The sequence below is a fragment of the Osmerus eperlanus genome, chromosome 18 (genome assembly GCF_963692335.1).
Source record: "Osmerus eperlanus chromosome 18, fOsmEpe2.1, whole genome shotgun sequence".
Classification (NCBI taxonomy): Eukaryota; Metazoa; Chordata; class Actinopteri; order Osmeriformes; family Osmeridae; genus Osmerus; species Osmerus eperlanus.
Genome location: NC_085035.1, coordinates 5,807,308 through 5,827,674, shown reverse-complemented (window position 1 = coordinate 5,827,674; position 20,367 = coordinate 5,807,308). Strand labels below are relative to the sequence as shown.

General features: G+C 45.5%; 1 protein-coding gene across 1 annotated transcript in view; it reads left to right on the top strand.

Annotated features, from left to right (window-relative positions):
• Window positions 1–4,254: 4,254 nt before the first annotated feature.
• Window positions 4,255–20,367, top strand: part of LOC134038939 (transcription factor 4-like) — a 107,117-nt gene continuing 91,004 nt past the window's right edge. Inside the window, 3 exon segments of the mRNA XM_062484608.1 lie at window positions 4,255–4,454; window positions 4,707–4,745; window positions 5,613–5,685. Of these exon segments, the coding sequence (XP_062340592.1) occupies window positions 4,353–4,454; window positions 4,707–4,745; window positions 5,613–5,685 (214 nt within the window). The 5' untranslated portion in view covers window positions 4,255–4,352.

Genomic DNA, 20,367 nt, shown 5'->3' with positions numbered 1-20,367 from the left:
GTGCTTGCCAACATACTATGTAGTTTTCAAATGCAATGAATTTGAACCCCAAATACTTAGGATTAGTTTGCAAGATACTCATTGGTTTTAACACCTCGACATATTGCATTTGTTGGCAATTCGGCAACACGACAGATTTCATTTAAATCCCTGACTTTTAAAAGCTGTTTTTCACTCATTCATGGCTAGATTTGTTCCATCCTCATGCAACTCCTCCTTCTCTAAAATAGTACTTCCTTTTCATGACCAGTGCACTATTCAGAGAAAAAAGTGTGCCCTGGAATTGAACCTATTTCCTGACCTCAGTGGTACAGAACTATACCTGTACAAACCACTGTGCCATCTGCTTGGCATCCTGTTCCCAAGAACACACTGTAGGGATGAACCCGTCTGGAAAAAGCTGTGGGCTGCTGACCACCATTTTGGAATGACCAAAGCCTGTAGAAGAGGACACATTTCTTTCATTGCTTAGACTGGAGATGCCTGTGGTCAGTGCTCCCTGGGAGGACCTTAGGGGAAGAATGTGGTGTAACTCTATCCCTGAGTGCAGGCCCTAGCACAGTCCCTGGCCGTTATCAAAGGGTATTAGCCCTGTTTTACTGTTCCTCTTCTTTTCCCACTGCTCTCCACAGCTGCGCTCTTCCACAGGTGTTTGGCAAACCAAATGTTTTGAAGGCAGAGGGGCTGTATGTGTTTATATCATTAATTCATTCCAATGACTCAACCCTGAGTACCACAATATCCAGTTTTTAAAAATGCACTCCCCTCTCTCCCTTTCTCTCCATCTTTATATCTCTAGGCTTGTTACTTTTTGTGTTTTGCAAATAGTGAATCGTTGATTTATCGGTCTAGTATTCTCTTCATCAGCTCGTTGAACATCCTGAAATGAGACGAACAACATCCTTACTTCCAACATCAAGCCTAAATAAGAGGTAAGGCTGGGAAGGGTTGTGGCTTCCATATGTCAAAGACAACTGAATGTTCTGTGTCAAACTGATTAAATACACTTTCACAGCTCAGTACAGACAAAACATGACCAACCATGCACATGTTTGCAAAACCACGAGGGCTAGCTTGTTCTTCATCTTGTTTATATTACTATCTCAGCTCACATACCAAATAATGTTTTGTCTTTAGCTTTCATCAAACAGGCATTTAGTGTGCAATAATGCACTGGTGCCCAAGGGGGTCATGTATTTTACATTATGGGGGAATAACAGATATTTACTTGAACCAACACTGTGAAACTACAATGTTTATAAAAGATCTGTCCCTTTTATGTCTTGCCATGTGACCGCTAATACTTTACAGAGACGGCTCAGTGGCAGTGCTTATTTGGCCACTAATTGTGGTATAATAACCTAAGGTTACCCATGTAATACCACTGACCCACTAAGACCCAACACAGACTCTAATAAGGACAGATTCAATGTTGTAGCCTTTGATTAAATCTTTCAGCCACGCAACCCCCCCCTTGCCGCTGCCCTCTCCCCCCCACACCCCCCCCCCGAACCACACAAGACACGCACAACATGCACATGCACACACACACACACACACACACACACACACACACACACACACAAACATCAGTCGAGTGCCTCTGTTATGGGAGCCCAACCTCAAATTTAAATGACCGCCTGTCCCTGCCTTTGACACAAATCTCCAAAAACCAATAGCATTGACCCAATGTCATGTCACCACCAAACTTCTTTTTTTTTTTTTACCGCCCATCTTTATGATGAAGTATAACTATCAAAACACTGATGATGAAAACCTGAAATCTTCTTTGCAGAGGAGCGCTTTCTGTCAAGATTCTGTGCCACAGGCTTAAAGGCTTAGTGTGAGTCTTTGGCATGTCCTTATTAAAAAGCTGAAAGGTATTGCTTTTTAACATTTGTTGTAACATAACTATAAATAGATGTGGCTATTCAATATCCTACATGCAGCCCTTCTTTTTTATTATGTTGAAGTACAGATAAGGATTTCTTTATCAAGCTGTACATTGTATCCAAATATAATCCTTATACAAGAGCATTTGATTCATGGACCATCTTGGATGTTAGAAATATGGCGTTTGTTTTTAAAGAGTCTACAGCAGGTGAAATGTTGTGGGCACACATCTATAGATTTGTATTAATACAGTGAGCAGTCATTGTTGTAATCAGGAATAAACTTAGTTATGTCTACAAAAAAGAAATTCATAAAACAGTGCTGAAGATGGACAGAGAATCACTTGGCTATACCTTTTACCGAAGGTGTAATAAACATATCCTATAAAATAACTTTAAAACTTGTGAACAGACCGTTTGAACATTTACTGCAAAGTATCTCCTGCCTCTGATCCTGAAGACCAATCTTCTGCTTCTAGTTGACGTCACCTGGCTTCGAGGATGACGTATGCCCCGGATGTGGACGGAACCAGGGACAGTGATGCATGCGCCTCGGTGACACATGCGACAAGCTAGACTAAAGCAATGGAAAGTGGCCAGCTAGCTTGGTAGCTAACTACTTGGAACCCGAAAACAAGGAAAACGGTGTCATATAAGGCGATTTCTGGATGTACATCTACGTTTTGCTGCAAGTTGATATTAACTGGAACGCCTGTGGTATTTTCAAGCAAATGTAGCCGCTAACATCGTTGTCGGATATAGATGTTGGCTGGCCCCAGCTAGCAGCAGTCAAAGTTGTCAGCTATACCTTAGTTATTACACAGTTATTGAGCAAATAAAAGACATACACATTTGTGGATTACAGTAGCTACAAAGAAAGGTAAATTTCATTTATTTTTATAATGTTGGTGCAACTTCCTAACATGAACATCGCTACTACGAAGTACGTTGATAGGGCTGTGTTGAAGTGCATGGAAGTATATTGCAGCTAAGTTAGCCACCAAGTCAAATCACCGCATTTCCCCAAGTTCATTATTTTGTGTACATTCTTAACTGTTTTTAGATAGCTAGATATAGTTTTAAACATGCTTTTCATACATCGAAAGTGGGATGCAATGATCAAAGCATCTTCATGACCATGGCAAACTTTTGGATGATCATGTCTTCAGTTATAATAGATCAATACGGGCTGTCATACACAGTTGCTTGAGTTTGGAGTTGGCACATGTGAAGTTCAGTTCACGTCCACAGCCACCCCAAGAATTCCGTTGTCCCCCCAAATAGACACGCACAAGCTTCATTTATTACGCGACAAAAAGTTAGCTTGTCCAGAAAGCCTAGTGCCAGCTGCCAGGCATGCTTACCAGTTAAATACCATTTTGCATTCGTTGTTTTATCTACCATGCGAATTATCACGGAGAATAAATACATGTCATGCCAAACAGCTGTAGTAAGGCAGTCCGAAATGTCGTCTGCAAAAACGCAGCCTTGCAGGCTGCTCTTTCGCAACAAGGTTCATGCACATTCGGTGCAAGTTTGATTACATTGTTTGGCTAAATATTATGTGTGCGCTTAAATAACCCCGGTTTGCTTGTCTATTTGATGGCTAATGTAGACTCGATATCAAATAAGTCCTTGCAGGTTGATAGCCTAGAGCTCCGGCCCCACGGTTTTTGCTGGCGTTACTTGCAAGCGCTTTGAAAAACAAGTGAGGAAATGTACGCTAGAGTTCTACAAAACATATCCATGGAATAAGGCGTTATATGCTTATGTATGCAGGGTGTGTTGGTTGTTGTTGATGTATATAAAGAACATCAACTAATAAACAGATAATCAACAACTAATATAAAATAGTATTTATTTGCGGCGGATAGTAAATGTTAGCCTACTAACACTGACTTCTGTTTTAATGGTGGCAATCGATATACATAAAAGGTAGCTAGGTGGCTGTCTATAGACGGTATAAGCTGTTCGGTGCCACGCACATGGGTTACCCCGACTAGGCACTGTGTAAGCAGCAAACTAATAAAAAGTCCTCTTAAATATTACATTACATAAAATGATTTACAGACATTCGGTTATACTACAGTTGTCTGATTGGTCTGCAAACTGTCAGCTTCATTACAATTTTGTTGCTGTCTTTTATGCGTTATGCCTTATTTATTTATTTTCTTTGCACGGGATTGCCACTTTTTGATCTCACGGCTAAACTGCGTTATGCACTGAGCTGGACCTGGGCAAGATTCACGTAATTTTCTTCTAACTATTATATTTCACTGGAATGGTCAATTTTGTGAAACCCCTGTTGCATAATGATGAGCTGAGAAAGAATAGGTTCAAACGCAAAGTGGAATCTTGCGACTCCGGTCATCTGTGGATTTTGAGGAAGATCTGAAATAGTGATTAGGTTCCCGTCCTATCACTGAGAGAACTGGCGTCTTCTGACCGCAATTTGTTTCCATGTTTTTAGGTTTGTGTGATTTTGCTAAAATGCATCACCAACAGCGAATGGCTGCCTTAGGGACAGACAAAGAACTAAGCGACTTATTGGATTTCAGTGCGGTAAGCATTTGTTACTATATAGCAATGACTAAACCGACCTAACGTCGACTGTTTACATTTTGATATCCATAGCCTCATAATTTGCCATCATTGAGGCACATGAAAAGTGCTTTTTTTCACTGTACGTCTGTAACATCACGTAAACAATTTGACTGAAGAAAGTTATAGCAATTGTGGTGTCTATTGAGTGTTTTCTCCAAAAACATGTGCAGAAAAATATGATATTGCAATAGTAATTTTGTTGTCTTATAGATGCGAAACAGCGATTTGAAAATGTTCCCAACATCAATGGTAGTATATCCCATTTTAAGTATTTTTTTCTTGTTTCATTATGTTTTAGACTACACAATGTTGTATTAGTTTGCCCCTGTCGTACTCACTATTGCTGCGGCAGCGTTGACAGCAGATTTGACAGTCAAGTGCATACAGGAGAAATGATAGACATCAATTTATCACAAAGAGATTTTTACACTGTTCCAATATGTGTGTCATATTTTGAATAGCGTTTATTTCAACCTTTCTCTGACCTGCTGATAGTTGGCTAAATTGCCTTTTGTATACTCTAAGTAGTAGAGTGTTCGGAAGTTTGGACAGGAAATGGCCCTCTACCCGGCCATGTTTTCTTGAACCAATAATGCACTCATTCATGGTCAACGTTTGTCTGTGAAAATGAAACACCTGTTTTAAAACAACACAGTGTAAATCCCCCAAAAATGTATTATACATTTTCTTAGTTTCTGTCATAGATTATATGCCAAAAATGTATGTTATGATTTCTCTGTCTTATGTACTAAGTTCTGAGAAGAATATAGCTAAACCTTAGCATTTCACATTGTTTTTAGATCCATTGAAGTTTTTGGATGTTTGGCCAGATTTTGGGGTGTAATCTTACAATTGGAAACAGGTCCCACTGGCCACATATCCTTACTGAGCTGAAGGGCATTAAGGATAATGTTAGTATTGGAAAAGACAATATATTAGATTTTTTTTTAGCAACAGTTTGTACCAGTACATTACATAAAATGTTATTTATTCCATGACATGGTCATTGTTTTTTCCCCATTCATGAGTCCTTCTGGTGAAGTTTGATTTCTTCCTTCTTCCTCCTCTTTTTCCTCCTCTTTTTATTTTTTCTATTTTTTTTCATTTATTTTTTAGATGTTTTCCCCTCCTGTTACCAGTGGAAAGAACGGACCCACCTCTCTCAGCAGTGGACATTTCTCAGGCTCAAGTACGTCAATCATAGCTCATTTTAATAGCAGAATGACAGTGTTGTTGCATGTACATGAGTGGTGAAATGGATTTGTTTTCGTTTTTCAAATTCCTCCTTTTTGGCAGTGTGGATGATATTGACCCTTTTTGTTGTTGTTGCTTTGTACATCAGAGATAAACCTGGGGAGAGGCAGAGTGTATCTAACACGTTATCATAGCTTATTTGTGCACTTTATGTTTTTGGAGTTTGATATTAGTGGTCAACTTATGCAGGGATAAGTGATGTAGTCAGGTTATGCTAACATTGAATAGATCTCCTACTCATCAGTGTGAATGCAAAATGGGGTTGGCTTCATGTTTTTTTTAAGTGTCAAGACTTGATTGCGTGAATGCAAAATGTGACGTTTTGCAGGCTGGTAGAAAGAGAGAGCTCCTGAAATGTCTTCTTTGTCTCTTCGGTTGTGGCCTTGTTGTCTTTTGCATCATGGGGTTTCCTGGCTAGCTTTTGTCTGGACAATTCTGAAACTCCATTTTGAGATTAGGTATTGTGCTTAAAAAAAAATCAGTTTTCTATCACATTTTTTTCTGTAACGTAACGCCTAAATGTACATTGTACAGTACACAAAAATAGGTCTGCTTCCTTATGCCACAATGGTTTTGAATCCTCTTTCGCAACATATGACCTGTACACCCTTTCTTCCTACTGTAGTTACAGAGAGTGTCTATTCCTGTGTGTTTTAGGCTAGAATGCAATGTAGGCCAAAGTGTTCCAGAAGGCTATTTAAAATGACCATGCTTTTCTTCCTCTAGAGAATAGGCCCTACATGCTGGAAAACAAACATTTATTTTTTATAAAATCTAGAACGAGTTAGAGCTTTTTGTTGACTTTCCTTTTCCCATTATTGTTTCTTATGTTGTGCATGGTTGTTCAGTTGACATGCTCATTCAATTCTGCTAAGCCCATGCAGTTGCAGGCCCAAACCAGGAACTGGACGAGGGAATATGATTAGATATTTTGGGAACACCCAAAGAGAGACAGAGCACATCATTCTTTCACGGGCTTGATACCCTATCCTTCCCCTCGCTGTCGCTGTTTTCAAGTTCAACTCGGCTATTTACGATCTTGGCAATTGCCATGTTTTTCTGCGTCTTGTAACCTCTCAGATCCTGTGTTTTTCCCGTGAATTGTGTTGTAGGGTAGAGAGGGGGTGGGGTGTGTGTGTGTGGGGGGGTACCAAACTGCTCTACCCTGTTGCCATGCAACTTGCAGTTGGCAGCGATAAGGAGGAAATGTTTTATAAAGTGTGAATTGACAAAAAAAAAAAAAAAAAAAAAAGCAAGCAGCAAACCTTAAATCTCATATGTGTAGGCCTGTGCTATATTTATTTGATTTATCTTTTCAAGCTGAAACATCAGCTCAGGAGGCGATCACCAAATCCATCTGTAGCGTTTATTTTCCCCTTTGTGAAGAGAAAAGCTGCGCACAAACAAGCAGTGTAGCTCAGTCCTGTCGGTGCCAGTGTTCCGCATTTGAGAAATTTGGGTGAAGGCAGATATGGCCTGATGGCATGCCATATTTTTGTTCTCTTAATCGGCATAGCTTATTAAGTCACAGTTCAGAGTAAGAATGTTTTAATAATATCCTGCCTCCCATTTGATGCACTTGTACCCAGACAGATAAAGTGCTCCAACGCAAGCCTGACTGTTCCCTGCCTCTATTCATTCAAATCTGCTTTGGTCATGCTTGTCAGTCAAAACGGACGGATTGCATTCAAAATAAAGATGAAGCGAGGGAACCAGTCGCTTAATACTCGATTTCTTCCCTCCTCCCACTATCTTCTTCTTTTTTTTTTTTTTTTGCCTCAGAGAGTGTTAAATTGTCTTGTTCCGTGGAAGCAAGAAGGACTACAAAAAAACAGCCATGCTCTAATTGTTCAACGGATTAGGAATTAATAGGCATTTTAGCTATAATGGCAATATTATTAGCAGAATTTGCTACTAATACTAATAATTACTCTGCTAATAATGGCACTCATTTCAAGGTTGTGTCTGAGTCTCATCTCTGCTCAAGCTTCAAAGATAGATACTCTTTAGCCTTGACTGCTAGACCAAATTTTCTCCAATTAGACATGGTTTGGATTTATGGCAGTGTAGCGAACGACTAGAAGGACTTGTACCAGTGGAACCTTTTTGTGCAGCATGCTTACATTCCATTACGAAGGTAACTCAATCTACAAGTATGACAACATGAGTTCATGAGACATGAGACAGAGGATAGTATACCGAGCAATGTGACCCACAGAGACTTCACCTGGTTTCGTGTTTCCCATTGAGAAAGGCTAGGCCCGAATAACACATATTGGGCTTTTAATCAGCACTTGTTTGGCCAAATGCAATCCTCAGGATTTACAGCTGCGTTCTTAAGGTTAGGCTACATTCCTAGTTACTGTGCTCTTCCAAACACACCAGCAGCTGCAGGGAGTGTGGGCCCAAGTCCACGACTTCCTGCCCAGGCGCTTCACCACGAGTCTCCCCTCTGTTGTGTTTTGTACAGCCATGTCTATGGCCATCTCTTAGTGGCAAATAACAAGTAAGTGCCTACTGTGTGATTTCGAACATCCTTTTTCTTTTCGGGCTGTTTGTCCACTGTTAGCTTTTTGTGACGTTTGAGTTTACGGTCCGATGTTGCTGTGTGCAGTAGCCTTTCAATAGTGTGCACTCAATAGTGTCTTAACATCTCTGTTTATGTTCATCCATGCACCTGCTCATATGGAGCCACTGGTGGAGAGTCACAAAGTGTAATTAGTCCTTTAAAGATAAAGACAAAAGTATGTCAACCTGCCTTGCAATTAACACCCTAGGTGAACGACACACTCTGAAACGGAGAACTTTAATTAAAGGCGCCGACTCGTTGTGAAGGAGCTTTGCCGTCGCGAGAAAAAGGGCTGGAGACGTCGCCTGGCGGGAAACGGCGACGGTAATTGAGAAGCGTCGGGGAGCTAATGTTAGCACGCGGCTAAGAGGGGCGGATCCCAGCTCGAAAAGTTCCCGCCTCCGCCGTCGACCGCGCGGCCGTGCCCGAGGTGAGGAAGTTGTGTAGCGAGGCGCTTTTTTTTTTTTTTTTTGGAGAGCTTCGACAACATGGTAGGGTTAGCGCCACTTGAGGCTGGCTGCCAGGGGCTGGAGCACAGAGACTTTATTCATGGCCTTCCCCCTCTGACGCCTTGAACACTGCCGTGCCTGTTCGCAGACACAAGTCAGTCCTCAGACAGGGATTACGCAGAGAGAGAGAGAGAGAAAAAAAGGGAGACATGTTTGCGTATTTGTAGCCTTGTCGTTAACTATTCCTCGTTCACCCTCCCTTCTTGAATTATAGTCCGAGCGGCTACATTGTCGGATAACTCGGATCGCAGGCCTCAAGTGTGCGTGTGAATGTCCTCGTATTGAGATGCAAATATTTCAGCATTGCTTGGTTACAAGCACAGTAGGCTACTTAATTCCGAGTCTGATTGTCGATTCTCTACATGACCACGCAAATGCATATCTGCCGAACATTGGGGTACTATCTTACACATTGGTATGAAGACAGCATCGGACCAATGATGGATAAAACCATGACATGTATTTGGGGGGTTAGGGGGTGGGGCTTGAGGGAGGCGGAGGGGGGGGGGGGGGGGGGGGCAGAGTGTGATGTGGCCTGGCTTTGTGTTGTGCCCTGTATTCCTGTGGCCCTGGCGCTGGGGCTGGTGCTGGCGAGGGGCGCAGGGTGTCGGGCTTGGAAACGCCTCTGCCCCCCGCTCGTAAATCTGCTGGAACATCCCCAATGCCATCTGCCGCAGTCACGGGCCAGGAAGGGAAGAGTTAATGGTGGTTGAGACTAAGTGTGTGTGTGTGTGTGAGTGAGAGAGTCTTTGTGTTTCATGGTTCTAGTCCAGATCGTAATCACTTATATATATATATTTTTGGACTGATTTTAAAGAGTTCTCCCATTGACGCAAGTAACAACAGCATTTCAAAGATGGTTCTCTTTTGTGTCATTTTGACAAACCAACAATCAAATGTGAAAACAGGATATACACACAGTGACATAGTATGTGTTTGTTCTTGTAAAATGACAATGACTAGTTCAATTTATAGTGAGCTGTTTATCGAACAGGATTTCTTTTTTTGATTATATAGCCAGTAACCCCAGTCACCCTAGGAGCGATTGGTTGGTAACCGAAGCCAGTGAAATATCAGACACCTGGAGAGATGAACATCTATGGGTAGAAAATGGAACCGGAAGTGGGAATGTGTTTATGTGTGCTTGCTATGGTTTGTGTAAGTAACACACACACAAATGCTGGACAGCATTTGTGTGTGTGTGTGTGTTTGTTATGGGAATGTATGGGCTAGGATTAATGAGTGTTTGTGCACGCGTGTTTGTTGGGTTAGTGTTAGCGTGTGTGCGGGACGTGTGCAGGCATGTGCGTGTGTGTTACGTGTGTGTGTGTGTGTGAAAGCTAGCTATGCCCTCTTGGCTTTGGGCTGCCTAGCATCGCCTCTGAGACTCATGTGGGTTGACCTGGAGAGACCAGCCCGCTGTTCTCATTGGCTGCTGAACATCTGGCTGCTTCTTGAATTGCTGTGTTAATATGTGTGTGTGTGTGTGTGTGTGTGTGTGTGAGGGAAAGAGAGAGAGAGTGTGTGTCTGTGTCTGTGATGCTACGTTGATCTCTGTCTCACATTCCACACTGTCAGGGCTTCGAATAGCACTCCTTACTCTAAACAGACTCTCAGAGTCTCTCTCTCTCTCTCTCTCTCTCTCTCTCTCTCTCTCTCTCTCTCTCTCTCTCTCTCTCTCTCTCTCTCTCTCTCTCTCTCTCTCTCTCTCTCTCTCTCTCTCAGACACACACACACACACACACGCACACACACACACACACAAAGTGAGAAAAGGGAGGAAAAAAAGTTAGCTGTGTGTGGGTTTTAACAACCATATGTGCAACAGCTTTAATGAAAAGGTACTCGATCCTCCACGAGTATGTTGCCCTTGTATGAAGCATTGTAATGAGGACATTGTTCTGACAGTTTTCTATTTGACATCCATCATTCAACAGCTTGAAGCCATGTAAGCACCAATTATCCAATAAATATGCATTTATGAAGTTGTTCTCCGTTGCGTTTGGTGTGGAGGGGCATCAAGAGGCTCACCGTTGACTTTAAACACTTCAACAAACCGAGGGTAAAAGCAAACTGGTTCAGTGAATTACCAAGAGAGAGCGCGCGGGGCGATGCCTGAGGTCTACAGCACCACGGTGTGTGTGTTTGTGTGCGTTTGTGTTCTGAGGAAATGCTTTTGAATTGGCTCACACTGTGAGTTGACGGTAAAAAAAAAATAACCCCACGATGGACGTTTGGCCTACTCATGGACAACACCTGGTGCTTTTACCCAACCGTCTTTTGGGCTTTACCGAATTACTTCCAATGTTCCTTCCTTTTTTCTCTCCCCTTGAAAGCGTTTCCCCCCCCTTATCTAAGGAGTTTTCCTGGTCTTCTCTAAGTCTTTCGTTTGGGTATCAATATCCACGAGGATCCATGTAAAGCCCTCGGGTACATTGCATGTGAAAGGGAATTTTCATACACAAATAAAAAAGGGATTTGATTTTGACAAAGCTGTGTTGGAAGGAACCTGTAAAAGGGTGTCAGATCGTAACCCCGGGCTTCCCCATTTAAATATTCTGGTATGATAACCTCAGTGTTTTGAATGGGGCGCATGTGGGATTTTTTTTTGCAAGTGTGAAGTATGTGTGTGTGTGTGTGTGTACGTGCAAGTGCACAGCCCAACTCATTCAGCAGCTTGGGCCAGGACGGTGGAATGTAACCAGAGCTTTGGCCAAGCCATTCCCACAGAAGTGTTCTACACATGAAAGCCCTTTGTCTTGCCTCGGCGTAAGAACACCACAGTTTTTTTTTCTTCCTTCTCCCATGCCCCCCCCCCCCCCCCCCCCTCCATTTTCCCCTCCAAACTTTGCAGGTGTTCAGCATTGAGTAATAAAACAAGCCTTGCCTTTTAGCCTGAACCGCCCCAGTCACAGCTTCAACCCCAGGCCCCAGCCTCTGCCCCAGCCCCCTCACCAGCCCCAGCCTCCGCCCCAGCCCCAGCCATACTCTTCTCTGTGTTGGTAGGGCCTTGCTCTTTTTCCAGCAGTGATTGAGGAGAGAGGGGGGGGGGAAGGTTGCTGTGTGTGTGTGTGTGTGTGTGTGTGTGTGTGTGTGCGTGTGTGTGTGTGTGTGCTGAGGGGGCTCCCCTCTCCTCATGGGGCGGAGGTCTGTGATTGGGCGGAAGTGTGGAGCTCAGGGGGTAATGTGAATAGCAGAACGGAGAGATCTGCTCAGTGTAAACTCCCACCCTCGAGTTATGTGCTGTGACAGACCTTAGGGACAACGCCTCCCCCCCCCCCCACACACACACAAACACACACAAACGCATACACACGCACACACCCGAACACACAGCCAGTTATATCGTGGCTGAAGGCCTGCAGAGGCGGTGATGCATTTCTAAGAATCAAGTGTTGAATGAAATGCAATTTATACCACATCTCATACAATTGAAGTCATTGGACCTAATTTCATTGGATTTGGTTTCGTTAAATTCATGACTCCGCAGTCCGCAGGGGCGCATTTGTTTATTCATTTGCCTCGGTGTGATACATGGTTGAGGTTGGGGAGAGTGGTTTCAGGGTAAACCTGTACACAAGTGAAGGCTTCCTGTGTTTACAACACAGAAAAACATGTCCGAACACGAACCACACAGGGTGCTCCAAACAAACGCCGCCGATGTAGGCCCGTGTGCGCGTGCGTGCGAGAGAGAGAGACAGGGAGAGAGAAAAAGAGTGCGCGACCCCCCCCACACACACTCCCCCCCCCCCTCCCTCCACCCCCTCCCAGACCCCAGCCCTGCACCCACTCCAGCACAGCCTGTTTCCAGTCAAGCTTCATGCTCAGCCCCTGACGAGAATGCCACATCTGCTCCCCCGTACCTCCAGGGGGAAGGGGAGGGGAGGGGGGGTGCTTTGTCACACCCTCTCTGTCCATCTGATTGGAACGGCCAATCGGTTAAATAGCGAGTGTCAGGAAGTGATCAGGAAAGACTTTGGATCAGGCTTTAAGTGATGGGGCCCGAGTGGCGCCGAAGATCTGCGGGCCCGAGTGCCTCGCTTCAGATTTCACAGGCAGAACAAACACTAGATAGATGTTGTTTCTTTCAAAAGCTCCCTTTGAAATACCCTTACACTGATTGGATGAAGTGAAACAAAAAAAAGTGAAACCTCCTTAGCACGTTTTACAGAAAAGTGTAAATTAATTGTGTGGCTGTTGTCGTCTCAACTGCATATTCCAAGCCTCATTTGCGGTTCAATGAGGATTCCCCCCCCCCCCCTCCCCCCCTCTTCGTACAACAATATAAATTGCTTTCATGATGGTTAAGCTGCTGCAAATTAAAGTGCGTAAAATGTTTACCTGTTTACTTAAACGACTGCTTTCTCACTCGCACTTGTTGTGATGTGGTCTTTAACAAACACAAGCAAGGGAAGTGCAGGGTAGTCCTTGTGATGTGCGCTACTCCCAGACTGGGAGGGTGGCGAGAAAATACAGAATCAGCGATCCAGGGGAATCTCGGGTGAAGGTGTGTAGTGGTGAGGGCTAACAGTAGAACTTGGCAGTGGGGACGGCTGTTTACCAGCCTATATATAAGTCCTTTTCTCCAGACGCTTTAGCTTTGATTCGAGGTCTAACTCCATAAGGCCCAGTTCTACTTCGGTGAGAACACGCCACTGAGGGCAGCGTGCTGTTAGATATGGAACAAGGCATTAGTCAATCCAATCAACTGAGCATCCTACCAATACCTAGTCACGCTCAGTTCCTTCAGCCTTGTCTGCTAGCACCAGCATAACTTTGTTGGTGAGCTTGGATCGTGTGTCCTTTTCTGTTATAGATAGACTTTATAATGAGTCTAGACTAATGTGTATATCTCAGCCGGTCCCATTTAAAGGTTTGTTTGCTGGTGTTAATATTCTGAGGGCAGAGTCGGCGGTCAGCTCGGCCCATGTCAACAGCAAGCTTATGGGCTTGTTATCATGTGCAGAGTTCGTGGAGACAGCAGAGGGTGATTAACATGTTATATGCATTATATAACGTACGTGGGGCTGGCATGGGCGCTCTCGACTTAATTTGTTGATGATCCCATCATCTGTCGCCGTGTTCAGAGGGCTATTAATGCACAAGCATCCGTCTCTCTCTCTCTCTCTCTCTCTCTCTCTCTCTCTCTCTCTCTCTCTCTCTCTCTCTCTCTCTCTCTCTCGCCTCCTTTTTGTCTCTCTTTGTCACCTCTCTTCTCTTCACCTCTCCTCCTATCTATTTACCGCTCCTTCTCTCTTCACACACACGCGCGCACGCTGTCACACCCTCACGCGGTGCACGCGCAGGGCCCCCCGTTCCCCCCTCCCCGTTCCCAGTCTCATCCATATGTCACCTCGCCATCTCCCACCCTCGCTGGCTGAGGTGTGCTCAGCCAGCGCATTCTTTCTAATGAGTCCATACATCCCCCGTGCACCCGTGTTGTTGCGCAGGTTTCTTTTTTGGGACATATGTTTGCGTCGAAAGTGGGAGACTTTTCCTGTAAGTGAGTCAGTGGAATGAAGGCTTGTGTCAGTTGTGGCAGTATCTCATGTAGAACTATCGTGTGTGGCATATACAATACCTGCGGTTCCTCTTTTTTGGTTGAGCCCAGGGTTTCATTCCGAATGTCTTTGGGTGGCATCGATTCCTCCTCAAGACTAAGATTAAGGACGTGGGGGGGGGGGCGTTAAGAAACGTGAGGTCACTCCCTCTGTCTCTGCCGCCTTTATGTGGAACGCTTCTAATTAGAAGTGATTGTCGTCCCCCCCCCCCTCCTCATCCCTCCGGTCCTCGCTATTCCCCGACAGCTGAGGCTTCACCCACGTGCCGCACATCGTCGTTCAGAGAGAGAGGGTCCTTCACGATGGCTGAAGTGTAGTCTATAGAGGGAGGGGGGGGAGGCTAGGGGGTTGGGGGGGGGGTCATGTTTGCTTCCCTCTTCCTTTTAGACGAGCCATTTGTCACTCACTCTGTTTGTGAATCGGAGCACTTCACTCGGCCGTGGCGGGCCGGCTAGTGAGTGTCGAGGATGGATAGGGACGGCTGGCGCCCCAGACGACTTCGGCCATAAAACAAATGTTATTATGTCAAAAGAGGCCCCCGCAAACATAAATTGGCGGTGTCGCGCATTGCATTTGGAAAATGTAAAGTGCTTCCTGTAGTTTGTTACGGGGGCTGGCTTTTTAACAGCCTCGGTTCAACTCCAACGAGCCTGTTCCTGTCAAGGGCAACGCCACTCGGCATCGGGGGGGGGGGGGGGGGGGGGATGGAGAGGGATCGAGGCGAGTCGCGAAGGAAGAGAGATTTAGAGGCAGGGTGGAGGGACAGAAAGGAAAGAGAGAGTGAATGAAAGGGGGGGGGGGGAAGCTAAGCTTAATAGACATGCACTCTTCCAGGCAGTCCATTACATTTCCGAAATTAAATAGGTATTATCTTAAAATATTTAAAGGTTAGATGAACGCCGATAATGGATTTCGACAGCCATTAAGCCGTGATTGCTTTCTAACGTGGTTAGTGAAAGACATTGGATACAATTGGCGCAGAACTGAGACGTGGGAACACCGAGAGACAGAGAGCCCCTTACTCCTGTTACGCCTGTGCGGCTCCACGTCGACCCCTCAACAGGGTCGAGTCCAGCTCGCCCCGCCCCGAGGGGGGCTCGTTCTCTCCCCTCAGCCAGATCCTGTGAACGCCTGCTCTGCTAGCACCCGCGCAGGCTGCTAACTTGTTAGCGCTTTCTCACTCTCACTGGGCACCCTGGAACAGGGTGTCAATCCCACCATGCCATCCCGACGTAGCCGCTAAAACGTCTCGCCCCCGCTGTTCAGCGACGGGGGAAGGGGTCTGTGTGACAATAGCGGATTCTTTTTTAGGATGGGAGAGAGAAACCAGCTGAAAATGCTGTTTTGGAAAGGCCCAGAGCAAGTGTGGCAGCGTTGCAATCTGGGTATGGTCGTCTGCGTATTTTCAGGGGTTCCAGGGGGTGGTCAATACAGCGCAGGTGGTTTAGTGGTTTGGTATAACAAGCTGATCCTGAATCTGCTCATAGAGGCAACATTAAATCCCCCCCCCCCCCCCACCCCCAACCTACCCCACACCTCAGGCACTTTCAGTTTGGCGTAGCCAGCCCCTTCATCACGAGGGTCACACAGACTTCCAAACGATGAGCCTTCTCTCAGCTTTGACCGTCTTCAATATTCAGAGGGAGGAGTAAAAACAAACATGTCTATTTTAATTTTTGGAGTGTGTCCTCCGACGATGGACACACTCCTGAATAATTTGTGAAGGCAAACGCAGGGGAACATTAGTTTCAGCTTCAGTTAGATTCACTCTGAGGGTGAGAGAGGAGAGAAGGGCGGAAGGATGGTGTGTGTGTGTGTGTGTGTGTGGGGGGGGGGGGCACAATGTCTTTGTTGTGCTGTTGTCTTAGTGTGGGCACAATTAGAGCAAATGTTTCTGCTGCACCAAGTGTGCCTTAGGAAAGCAACCAGATCATGGCACATCCCTGCTGACAGAGAATAGAACGTGACAACAGAAAAGCTTCACTCGAGCTTTGCTTTCAAACACAAAGAGAGAGTAAAGAAAGAGAGAGAGAGTTGTTGAAGAAGAGAGAGAGAGAGAGTTGAAGAAGAGAGAGAGTTTGCGGGGTTTTTTTTTCTGCAGAAACATAGACAAGGATTCTCGCAGAAGGCGGACTAAAGACACCTGTCTGATCAGAAATCTCAAATCCCCCTTTTTCAAAAGCATCTCATTCCTCATACCAGAAGCAGTTAACGACCTGTTAGCGTTTCCTTTCTTCAGATCTCATCCCCCTCCTGGCCTCGTGGATGATGACTGACAATCTAATGATGACGTGTGTGTGTGTGTGTACATGGATCTTAGTCCCTGAGCTGAGATGCTGCAACTAACTAGCTGCACAAACAAACTAGCATCTGTACCGGTATGTGGAAGCGGTACCACACTGACGTCATCCCCAGCTCGGCTCTGAGATCATGTCGAGACTTGCGGAGGAGAGAGACCAAAGGAGGTTTCTACCCATGTTTCTTTCCACATGAAACATGGGTTAACAAGTACTCAACAACTTAAGCTACGACACAGTAAGCGCCTCTCAACCTTGTTGGTCACGGCCAGCCAGGAGAATCAATATATAGAAGGAGATGCTGCCCACCTCTACCGGGACCTGTGTGGGCTAGCCCTCGTGTCTTCTCTCCCGCTTTCTGGAGCTCAAGAACGTCCCTTTGAAGTTTCCCCGTGCGGCTTCTCCAGATGTGAGTTGACGCTGTGTTTGAGGCAACTTCCTGTCAGCCCCGGGATTAGTCCCCGTTTATGACCAGGGGGGGTTTAGGGCTAGACACGACGCCACGCCGCACTTCAAACCTGCCCCGGCCCGGGCCTCGCGACCACGCCCATTCCCAGGAATCCTCGCAGCTGCCTTCGTCTTGTTTTTCTTGCGTTTCTAGTACCTCTCTTACATCTCTTTTCGCCTCCCTCCCATCCCCGACGCCCGAGGGCACCTTTCTCGGAGGGAGAATACCATTTATATAACCACTCATTCACGTGTCACTCCTCCCATGACTTTGTTCACGCCGGTAAGCGATTCTTGGAGAAGGAGAGAGGGCGGGTGAATGCTGTTTGTGCGCTATTGTACAGTAATCGGTATGGACAAGTCTTGAATGGGCCTGGGCCTGTGGATCGTTTGATCAGGCCATGGAAGTGTTGTCATTGAAGGTACCCACAGCCCCAAACCTTTACAAGGGCTCACAACCTTTCATTGTAGTTCAGCATTTAAGCTACATTGAAGCAAATTGTTTAAGTCCAGACCTAGGCCTTGTGCATACTTTGTAGCTGAGCTAAATTAGTGGGTGGTTTGAACCAGGGAGGGTCACACCGACGGAGGGCTCTCGCTTTTGGATGGTTCGTGGAAATGGAAATCACCTGAGCCACTGGCCAATCGCTGCTCACTTTCACTTCTGTAATTTCTCGCCAAGCAAGCTATTTTGTGCAAAACAAGCATCTTCCTTTGCAGGTGCAAACACTTGTGTTATGTAGCTATTTTTGTTCTCCCCCTCCCCCCACTCCTTCCACATCCCAGCGACTGTTTCACACACTGGGCCCTTTGCTGCGTGTGAATGAACAATGTGCACATTTCCATTCACTCATGTTCTTGAGCTGAAGCACCCCGCGACTTCAGCGGGCGGGATGTGATGTCACGCGCGCACGTTAGCCCTGTTTGCTAAGAGACGCTATCGAGCGCCGAATGACTTGGGGGGGGGGGGGAGAGAAACGATGGGCTCGACCCTCGCGAACCCTGTGTGGAAAGTCAGTCGTGTTTGCACTTGATCATACGAGGCTATAAAAGCAAGCAAAGGAGAGACGGGAGTGCCTCGGCAGAGGGAGACGAGGAGAGTATGCTGGCAGCCATGTTCGAAGATTCTTTTGTGCGAGTGCCAGCAGTTCCGTAACCCTCTCATTAGCCAGGGTTTACTGTGTGTGTTGCTTGGGCCTATGGCTGGCCTTTAGGCTTTAGCAGCCTGCGACAACGACAGCGACAGTAGCACGTCATAAATAAAAATAAAAACAACAAGAACATGGTGTATTACTTATTGTGATAACTGAAATGATTGGGATTGAGGTACTGGTACATTCTGGCTTGATTGGGATGGAGATACTGGTACACTCTAGAATGGTTGAGATAAAGAGATGCCGGTCACATTCTGGAATCATTGGGATAGAGATAGTCATACAGTCTGGATTGATGGAGATAGAGGTAGTGGAACATTCTGGAATGAGTGGGAAGAAGTAGGCCTACTGATACATTTGGACCAAATAATGGTCCTTCTCCTCAGTTTGGCAGAGCTGGTCCTGTCAGGGCAGTCCTGTGCTGTTTTCTCAAGCGGACGGGATGACATCATATCATAGAGGCAGCCTGTTGTTCGAGTTAAGTCATCAGGCTTCTGGAACATCCTCGTTTGCGGGCAGGACCAGGAAGAAGGGCACCACTGTTCAGCCATTGAGCTAACTAACTGATGCCTCCACGTTGTCAACTGAAACCTTTTGTTTACAGTTTATTTACCGTGTTTTTACGTCGTGATGCAGTTGGCCTAGGCTAGAGGACATGGTTATGATTCTTTTTTCCACATGCAGTCCTTCGGGTTTTGAAATGGGCTTTCTCTCCTGTTTGACTTTCCTGGCCTCTAGTACAGGCAGGATAGGATCTTGTCTAGTCCACAACCCCACACCACTGGACTGGAGAACACATTTCCTCCAGCGTTAGTCTCCAGTGTGAAATAGTAGGCACAGCCATAACGTGAGTTATGGCGCCAATGTTGTGACAAGACTTCATTTTGGCAGAACGTGCCAACAAAAGCAGGTAAGAAGGCTAGTGAATCTTCAAAGGCCCCACCGCCTGCATTATTTCCATGGATGGAGGGATTAGCTCTCTCAGCAGACGGAGGAGAAGAAATGTTCAAGGCTGTTTTTATTTGCCTGCTAATTAATAACAGATGTCAGGTACAATTCTCAAAGCGCATTTACGGTGCTTAAATTGTTTCCTGATTTTCGTCGTAAGAGTGCTCCATTCTTGTCAAGGCTTAGGAAGAGAGTTGCTGCCATTGTCTGTGTAGAACTTTTTACCAGCGCAGAATCCCCTCCCTGCCTTTTTATTAAAACTTCATATTCCCCGGTTGGTGAGGTTTAGTAAATACGTTTGGTGAGATAGGAAATGCAGTGGCTGTTTAATTGATTTGTCAACTGAAATCTCCTCAACACAGAGTGTTCCGAAGAATTTCCTGTGATTACACAAGCGGCGTCAACGTTTTCATTGGATCACTATTGTTAATGACAGTCCAAACAGAAAAGTGTTACCTCATAATTGCGAGGCTTAATTCTGCGCTTCACATTAGGTCTAGATGTTTATTTACCAATTCTGGTTGAGTGGAAGGACGAGGGTTCCACAGGAAGGCCTCTGAGTGTGTTTCAATAGTACAACAAGGTTGTTTCCTATCATTAGAAAGCTTCAATAGGTATTAGCTGAAATAGATCAACAGTATACACCCACCATACACCATACATACACCCACATACAGTCCTCAGCTTCCGCTCAAAGACTCATCCAAAAACCTGCATTCCTTCTCTTCCCCCCTCTCTCTCTCTCTCTCTCTCTCTCTCTCTCTCTCTCTCTCTCTCTCTCTCTCTCTCTCTCTCTCTCTCTCTCTCCCTCTCTCTCTCTCTCCATCCCCCCTCCCTCTTGATTATTTCCCATCACAAGCAGCAGTCGACTCGCAACATTCCTTTTCCACTAAAGCGAGACCCCCCTAAAAAACCTTCTGCGTTTGGTGCCGGTGGTCCATCGTCTTGATAATAAAAAGGATTCAAACCCGTTCTTGCCATGCCTTCATCTGCATCAGTGGAGTATTGTTTGTAGGGTTCTGTCCCTGTGCTTTTTTAGTTGTCCACGTACGCGTTTCTTTTTTCGTTTCGGGTCCCCATGTTGTGATTGTGTTTGGAGATCTAAGTCGCAGTTGGCAAAGCTTCACATGGG